The following is a 9,263-nucleotide window of genomic DNA, read 5'->3' as shown; positions in this document are numbered from 1 at the left end:
TCACAAAATAGGTGGGATTCAAACCCATGGCGAGCCAGTTCTGGAACTATCAGGACTAGCTTGCCATCAGTATGAATACCACCCACTGCACAAGTTAGTATAACAGTGGATAAATAAGACTTGTGCAACTTAGGTTATCCTTATTGTGGAAAAGTTTCACCAGCCAGTGTCTGGCAAAATGTTGAAACAATAAAGATATGCTAAAGCCACTGGTTGGCAAAATGTTTCTACAATTAGGATATCCAATGCTGAACAAGAGTTTCATTCATCAGCTTGTCAGTTTTCTAAACCATTTATATAATAATCAGTGTAACATTGCTTATTTTTGTTTTGCATTTTGTTCAGGTTTTTTATTTTTTTTATTAACATATTGTCCATTTCCCACCAAGGCAGGGTGACCCGAACAAAAAGAAACACTTTCATCACCAGTCACCCCATCCCTGTCTTGACAGAGGTGCACCTACACTAGTTAAATAACTGCAACATCAACCCCCTCCTGCAGAGTGCAGGCACGGTACTTCCCACCTCCAGGACTCAAGTCCAGTTTGCCAGTTTCCTTGAATCCCTTCATAAATGTTACTTTGCTCACATTCCAACAGCATGTCAAGTCATAAAAATCATTTGTTTCCACTCGCTCCTTTCTAACACACACTCTTGGTGTAAGTCCAGGCCTCTCACACACAAAACCTCCTTTACCCCATCCCTTAAAAACCTTTCCTAGGTCAAATCCTACCTCGCCTTCCTTCCACTACAGATTTATACGCTCTCCATGACTTTGAGTATACAAGTACACTGTACTTTATTTTTGTTACTTAACTTTAGCTTGGATATTATGTACGTATTTTTATTTATTTACTGCCAAGATCATAGAGTGATTTACCAGGTCAAAATGCTTTTCAAATCTCAAAACTTCACTGTAAAAATATGGATTAAATTACTGTAGATTTAATTATACAGTAGCGAGACAGGAACTTTATATATACTGTATTTCGTGTACTGCTTTGGTGTAGTATAGCTGACCAGATAAGTACTGTGTATCATCCCCCTCTATCAGCTTTATATTTGTTCAGTCAAACACTTGGAACACACTGGATGCTTGTGAATGAGTAGTGTTTTTACAGTAATTACAAGTTCTTTCTTTCAACACACCGGCCGTATCCCACCGAGGCGGGGTGGCCCAAAAGGAAAAACGAAAGTTTCTCCTTTTACATTTAGTAATATATACAGGAGAAGGGGTTACTAGCCCCTTGCTCCCGGCATTTTAGTCGCCTCTTACGACACGCATGGCTTACAGAGGAAGAATTCTGTTCCACTTCCCCATGGAGAAGTAATTACAAGTGACATTTTTAATTAAGTAAATTAAATTAAGATACAAAATCACAAGTTTTATTAGTTTCACAAATAAAATACTTTGATATTAATCCTGTAATACACATCAGTTTTCTTTTCTCTATATACAAAACTAACAGGCAATCAAAGCTACAGAAAAAATAAACAAGGCTTAACCCTTTCAGGGTCCGTCCCGTAGATCTATGGCTTTACGTTCAGGGTCCAAACCGTAGATCTACGCCATGAGCTCAGCTCACTCTGATAAACTGTGAGTGGTACATTTGGGCCTAGATATGAGAGAATACATCTATGTGGTATGTGTGCACCACATAAAACAGATCCTGCAGCACACTGTGTATAATGAGAGAAAAAAAATGAAATCATGATTTTTCGATTAAAACAGCAACTTTGCAGTGTTTTTTCGTATTTTTTATAGTTGTATTTGCGATTTCTTGGTCTCATTTGATAGAATGGAAGACATATTACAGAAATAGAGATGATTTTGATTGGTTTTAGCATTGGAAATGGCTTGAAACTGAGCTCAAAGTAGCGGAAATGTTAAATTTTTGCCGATATTCAAGAGTAAACAAACGACCTCACACGTCTAATAAACGTCAGCTGGTGGGTCTAATATACATTCACAAATATGGTGATGATATTTATACAATTATTACAGTATTGCATAACAGTAAATCTTCTATTTTTTGGTGTGAATAAAAATTCATTATGTGAATAAAAAATCAAAATGGAATTTATTTGTAAAGCCTCAAAACATAACTAATGAACAGAGGAAATGTTAGTTTAGTGCCAGGAATGCCTACATTGTTCATTCTGGACCCTATTTTGAAATTGGAATATTTTGAACTTTGTGTTAAATTGGACAAATTAACAATTTCCGATCACTTTATTTTGTAGTTGAAACAGTTGACTTGGCGATTTCTTGTGCTCAATCGATAGAATATAAGTAATACTAGTGAAATAGCTAAGAATTTGGTTGATTGGAATAATGTAATTGGCCTAAAATGGGAGTCAAAGTCGGCAAAATCGCCGATTCGTAAATATCGCTGACACATCAAAATTCGCGAGAGCATAATTTCGTCAATTTTCCACCAAATTTCGTACTTTTTGTTTTATTACCTTCACAAAAAGATTCTCTACGATTTCATAAGAAAAAATAACAATTTTTTTTTTTAAATTCTTGGACACTGGTGCGTGACTCCAGATTTGGGCCTTGGACCCTGAAAGGGTTAAATCATCTAATAGAATTTCATATCAGAGATATAATTTGCACCAACTCACAAATGCTTACTTTCATTTAAGTAAATACGTATACTATTTACAAAAAGCTATTTGTGCAACAAAACTGAGAAGCATAATTTGAAGATACACTTATTCTTGATCTGAAAGTGATTTTGATGCCATCTTGCACTTTTTTTTCTCATCTTCGTCTATGATATATTGAAGTAGGTCATTAAGCCCTTCAAACTCTGTCCTGCTTTGTGGTGGATTGTTCTTCGGAATTGTAGGTAAAATATGTCCAGCCTTCATTCGAAACTCTTGAAGCTGCAAAGTAAAAGTTTCTTTCAGTAAGTCTTTGAATATGAAACTACATCAATTTCTTCTCATTTCAATCCCCCAGTTTCTGAGTATAATCCATTTTGATATCTCTCAAATCAGAGTTATTGTGGACAAAATAAATGTATATACTGTACTATATACAGTATATACATTTATTTCCTTATTTTATCTCCTGATTTACAAACTTAAATTCATTAATTTTGTTTTGACAAGCAAGAGGTAAACACTTTAATTATCCAACAATTATCTTGTTCAGTGGCTTTCCCACAATGAAATCTCATATTATGGTCATTATTTTTTATGAATGTCAATATTAATCAACCTAGGTAGTAGGTTGGTAGACAGCAACCGCCCAGGGAGGTACTACTGTCCTGCCAAGTGAGTGTAAAACGAAAGCCTGTAATTGTTTTACATGATGGTAGGATTGCTGGTGTCCTTTTTTCTGTCTCATGAACATGCAAAATTTCAGGTACGTCTTGCTACTTCTACTTACACTCAGGTCACACTACACATGCATGTACAAGCGTATATATACATACCCCTCTGGGTTTTCTTCTATTTTCTTTCTAGTTTCTTGTTCTTGTTTATTTCCTCTTATCTCCATGGGGAAGTGGAACAGAATTCTTCCTCCGTAGGCCATGCGTGTTGTAAGAGGCGACTAAAATGCCGGGAGCAAGGGGCTAGTAACCCCTTCTCCTGTATATATTACTAAATTTGAAAGGAGAAACTTTGGTTTTTTCTTGTGGGCCACCCCGCCTCGGTGGGATATGGCCGGTGTGTTGAAAGAAAGAAAGAATATTAATCAAATCAGTGATATACTGTATTAGAGATATGGTTTCTGAAGTACAAAATGTACTTTAAAACAAAATTTGTTGTACAGACATGGGGCTACATTGACAGTAGGAATGTAGCCTCAAGAATTTGGAGGAAATAACTGTAATGAAATGATTATAAGATTTTGACAAATTTTGCATAAACCATTTCAGTATACTGTACTCACATCCTTAACACCCATAAGTTTCCAGACACCAAAGCAGAAAATAGAAAATCCAGCGACAGCATACAGTGTGCCCCATCCAAGAGCTCTCATTGCCAGTGCTCCACCAGCTTCACGTAACTCGCGTGTTCCCATGATGCCCTTGTTAAACATCTCTGGGTCTTTCTTTTTAGCCATTCCCAAGGTCATGCCAAATGCTCCCAACATTGACACACCAGCAACTCCCGTCAGGAAGGCTGCAGCTGTAAAAGAAAATATGGTACAGTAGTATGTATATGTTCCAAAAATAAAATTGCTATATGTTAATTTCAGTTTTTAAAGTGTTAAACCTGTAAGGGTCACATAGGCCTGAGGAATGAGAGATGATCAGGTTCAATCCTGGAATAGCCCACACAACCTATGTGGGGGCGCTAAACCCGCAAGGGAAATACATTGCCTGGGGAATAAGAAGTAATATGGTTAGGGCAACTAATTCCTTGAAGGTGTAATGGTTGTGTAACCAGGAAGTAGATAACAGTGAAAGCATCAACATTATTATTAATTTCATGGAGGATTAAGTCTATTTGGGTCATATAATGCCTTGGTGATTGTTGGCAATTAGGTTTGATCCAAGGAAAAGGAGAAAGCTTCCAATTCCTTGGATGAAGAGCCACTGACCAAGGCACCAGTAGATGGTTACACCGATTGGTCCATGCTCAACTCACCCATCACTGTGTTTGATAATAAATGAATGTTGCTCCTCGGCAGATTTCAGCAACAAAATATAAAGATAAAGATAAAAATTTTATTTCTTTGCATTTACAATGAATAATTACAATTTTGATTTGTTAAGTACAAAGAAAGCCACTATCATGCCAGGGCATTTTGGCCAAACTAATCCTAAAACTTAAAAACTACTTAAGTCTAGACAAGATAAGAATGGTTATCTTTTTAATAATGTTTGTTTATCCTAATACTAATGCAAGGTAATCAAAGGTGGAGGTTTATAAGAATAAGAATCTTGTAGCTGCACATAACAGTATAACAAATAATGGTTCGAACAGTACTATTTTATGGATTAAATGTTTTATTAGACTAGGGGGTCATACTGTATAATGTTTTGGAGAGTTGCTTACATACTCATTAAATTCTACATTACTAAGTAGTTTCTTACAATATACACTGTGCAAATAGTAAGAAACATGTCTGTGTTGCATAACAATGAGCTTTCATTAGAATATTTAATGCAATATTTTCCTAAATCTGTAACCAACCTGTAGACATTCAAACTGCAAACCCATTCACTGTAACCACAATGTATTTATAATCAAAATATGCATTTTAATTTTACTGACCAGGCCACAATACTAAGCACTGACTGACTCTGATGTGCTGCTTGTGTAAAACAAAAATAATGCATTATATTCGTGAACATCTCCCAAAATAACAAATTCTTGATGCCATGGCCTGGCTGGCAAAGCTCTCGCTTCACACACGGAGGGTCTGGGTTCGATTCCCGGCAAGGTGGAAACATTTCGACTCGTTTCCTTACACATATTGTCCTGTTCACCTAGCAGCAAGTAGGTACCTGGGTGTTAGTCAACTGGTGTGGGTTGCACCCTGGGGGACAAGATTGAGGACCCCAATGGAAATAAGACAGATAGTCCTCGATGATGCACTGCCTTTCTTGGGTTATCCTGGGTGACTAACCCTTCAGGGTTAAAAATCTGAATGAAATCTTATCTTATTCCCTGGAACGCAGGAGGGAGAGATACATGATTATATACACCTGGAAAATCCTAGAGGGACTAGTACCGAACTTGCACACGAAAATCACTCACTACGAAAGCAAAAGACTTGGCAGATGATGCACCATCCCCCCAATGAAAAGCAGGGGTGTCACTAGCACGTTAAGAGACCATACAATAAGTGTCAGGGGCCCGAGACTGTTCAACTGCCTCCCAGCACACATAAGGGGGATTACCAACAGACCCCTGGCAGTCTTCAAGCTGGCACTGGACAAGCACCTAAAGTCAGTTCCGGATCAGCCGGGCTGTGGCTCGTATGTTGGTTTGCGTGCAGCCAGCAGCAACAGCCTGGTTGATCAGGCTCTGATCCACCAGGAGGCCTGGTCTCAGACCGGGCCGCGGGGGCATTGACCCCCGGAACTCTCTCCAGGTAAACTCCAGGTTAGCCAGTGAGGGGCTCTTGATCCAAGGAATTGAACCCGATCTTCCCTTGGTCACTCATTTCCCAAAGTGCTTTAGTAAATTTATTTAGTTACAAGTACACAAAGACACAATCATCACATTTAGCAACCTGAATGGTTTATAAACCCTATGGGTTTAGTGCTCCCCCTTGAATATAGTAATAATAATAATTCCAAAATACCAATTTGTCCAAGAAACAACTGTCTATTCCGTGGTGTAAAGATTAATATTATTATTATTATTATTATTATTATTATAATAAAAAAGAAGCACTTAAAAAAAAAGACTTGTACGAGCTGTAAAATATAAAATAATGTCTGATGTTTGCCAAGCAACCTTTTATTATAACCAAGTATTGTCCTCAATATGAGGCACTAAGTGTACATCTTAAGTGTGTTGTGGTGTGGAAGGAGTTTGTTATGACCCCTTTTACTATTATATTATCATGGGGGAGCAATATACCAGTAGGGATTACACAGTGCCTGTGGGGGGGGGGGTAATATAACAATATCTTTATTTCTACAAGTACATGTAAAAGATATTCAGATCATAGCTGACATCAATGACATACTACTATATAGAAAGACGCTTGTTATTACCTGGAGAGAGCATTTTGGGCAAATTAGATCAGTTTTGTCTCAGGATGCAACCCACACCAGTTGACTAACATCCAGGTACCCATTTTATACTGATGGGTGAACATGAACAGCAGGTGTCTTATGGAAACACGTCCCTCATATTTTCCAGCCGTACTGGGGATTCGATCTCTGGACCTCAGTGTGTGAGCCGGGTGCGCTAGCAATCCAGCTACGGAAGGTATTCAGACCCAATTCAGGGAACTGGAGCACAGATCCAATTCCAATTATAATCATGGGGGAGCGCTAAAGCCGTAGGATTTTACAGTGTATGTGGAGAATTATTATTATTATAATCATGGGGAGCTCTAAACCCGTAGGATTATACAGTGTATGTGGGGATGAAGGAAGGTATTCAATCTCAATTCAGGGAACCGGAGCACAGATCCAATTCCCTAAATCAAGATCCCCTCACCAGCATCAAGGAACCTCCCTTGAGGGGGGGTTATGACCACTTACACTGATACTTCAGCTTATCAGCTTGATCCCTGGTGTCAGCACGGTGGTGAGGGAAGCTTGGTGTCTGCTCTCCTGTCATTATTACGCTCTTTATAGAGTGAGAGGTGTCTACACGCCGGGTTCTTCATCCAGGGAACTGCGGCTCCTGTCCTCTCATCTTCCTCGGATCAAACTTTGCTTGCTTCTCCCCATGAATGGTGACTTGTGTTGTTGTTTTTGTTGGGGTTATGAGGGCCACCAAAAGCAATGATTTATTTATTTATTTTATGTCTTTGCAAACAGTACATTGAGATTTTGTATTTGTTTAAAACTTTATAAGAATAAGAGTAAGAAGTTTATTTTGACATAATACATGGTTGCACAGAGGAATATAATAATTGGGTAGACATGCCAAAAGCCCATTAGTATGCGGACCATTTCGGGCAAACTTAAAGATTAACTTAATATAAGGAAGGCAATAATAGTTCATATGGTCATTAGTTTAGTTACAGTGAGTCCACGAGAACTGAATATTTTATTAGGTAATGTTACATGGTTTTGATAAGTCTAGTAGAGAATAATTACACTGCTGAATTAGTTTATAAAGGTTACAGTATTACAATAGAACAATTTAAAACAATTTACAAGATGATGTATTACAATATAGTACTATTTAAATCAATGAAATTTAGACATCCTAATTTTGAAGTAGTGGTAAGTGGTTGAGAAATCCTCAGCACAATATGAGTAACTTTTGAGTAGCTGGAAGTGATTTTGGGTGATGAGGTGATTTCTTATTAGGGCCTTATTAAACTGATTTGGAGACAGGGGTCCTTTAAAGGCTTAAGGTGATTTGCTGTGGTTGAGCCCCATGCACAAATACCATAGGTGAGGTAAGGGTAAATGAGTGAGTGGTACAGAGCTAGAAGAGCTGATTGGGATACATAGTACCGTATCTTTGAAAGGATATCTAATATTTTGGAGACTTTCTTGGAAATTTCCTGTGTGTGTCTGAAATTTGAGACTGCAGTCAAGGTGGAGACCTAGAAATTTGCCCTGTGTCTGTCTAGAAATGGGTGAACCATTCATTCAAATTCAAATTCAAAGGGCAAAAAAATTGTATTATGAGAACAGATTATCCAACTTACGAGGTGATATAAAAAAGACCTGGAAAACACTATCTGAAATTCTGGGAACAAAAAAGATATCACGAAATAGCGAAATAAAATTAGCAAAATCAGATGAACCCCAACTCCCACCAACAGAAACAGCAAACAGACTCAATGATTTCTTCTCCACTATAGGACAAAACCTTGCCCATAAAATCCCAAGCTCAGATACCCCACCAAATAACTACCTCACCGGCAACTACCCGAACACACTGTTCCTAGCTCCGACTAACCCATACGAAGTCTCCCTTATTATCAATGCACTAAAAAACAAGGCAGGAGATTTAAGTACCTTACCACCCTTTATATATAAAAAAGTGTCACAAGTGCTATCTCCAATCATTGCAACACTCTTTAACAAATCCATTGAATCCTCCACCTTCCCTACAGTACTCAAAATAGCAAGGGTCACCCCGATCCACAAAGGAGGAGACCAAACAGAGTTGAATAACTATAGGCCAATATCCAACTTACACCCTCTCTCAAAAATCTTTGAAAAACTAATTCATAAACGAATCTACTCCTACCTTATCTCCCAGAACATACTCAACCCCTGCCAATTTGGATTCAGGCCTAATAAAAATACTAATGATGCTATTATACACATGCTAGAACATATATACACTGCAATAGAGAAAAAAGAAGTCCCACTGGGGATCTTCATTGACTTACGTAAAGCTTTTGATACAGTTGACCATGACTTGCTCCACGTAAAATTGTCACACTATGGTATAAGAGGGCACTCCCTCAATTACCTCAAGTCATACCTCAGCAACAGAAGCCAATATGTGTACGCAAATGGGGCAAACTCTTCTGCGCAACCAATTACAGTTGGTGTCCCACAGGGAAGTGTCCTTGGCCCTCTTCTCTTTCTCCTATACATAAATGACCTTCCAAATGCTTCGCAATTACTCAAACCCACACTATT

General features: G+C 38.1%; 1 protein-coding gene across 2 annotated transcripts; it reads right to left on the bottom strand.

Annotated features, from left to right (window-relative positions):
- Positions 1 to 1,372: 1,372 nt before the first annotated feature.
- Positions 1,373 to 7,445, bottom strand: LOC128690027 (transmembrane protein 242). Of its 2 annotated transcripts, none has more exons than XM_053778541.2 (3): positions 7,188 to 7,445; positions 3,908 to 4,146; positions 1,373 to 2,892 (listed from the first exon to the last, which is right to left on the bottom strand). In XM_053778541.2, the coding sequence occupies exons 1-3, from the start codon at positions 7,264 to 7,266 to the stop codon at positions 2,719 to 2,721; spliced, it is 492 nt and encodes a 163-aa protein (XP_053634516.2). In that variant the 5' UTR covers positions 7,267 to 7,445; the 3' UTR covers positions 1,373 to 2,718. The 2 variants fall into 2 exon arrangements, with proteins under 2 accessions (XP_053634516.2, XP_053634517.2); XM_053778542.2 differs by lacking the exon at positions 7,188 to 7,445 and adding an exon at positions 6,693 to 6,898.
- Positions 7,446 to 9,263: the final 1,818 nt, after the last annotated feature.

The sequence above is a fragment of the Cherax quadricarinatus genome, chromosome 25 (genome assembly GCF_038502225.1).
Source record: "Cherax quadricarinatus isolate ZL_2023a chromosome 25, ASM3850222v1, whole genome shotgun sequence".
NCBI classification, from domain to species: Eukaryota; Metazoa; Arthropoda; class Malacostraca; order Decapoda; family Parastacidae; genus Cherax; species Cherax quadricarinatus.
The sequence above is the reverse complement of the archived record's forward strand: the minus strand, read 5'-3'. Positions and strand labels throughout refer to the sequence as shown.

What these genes read in the sequence shown, in the direction of transcription:
- LOC128690027 (XM_053778541.2), bottom strand. Translation starts at nt 7,266, where the DNA reads ATGACAGGAGAGCAGACACCAAGCTTCCCTCACCACCGTGCTGACACC. An exon ending in TGATAAGCTGAAGTATCAGT is followed by an intron (nt 4,147 to 7,187) that starts GTAAGTGGTCAT and finishes TTTCTTTTACAG; the next exon opens with CTGCAGCCTTCCTGACGGGA. An exon ending in AACTTATGGGTGTTAAGGAT is followed by an intron (nt 2,893 to 3,907) that starts GTGAGTACAGTA and finishes TTTACTTTGCAG; the next exon opens with CTTCAAGAGTTTCGAATGAA.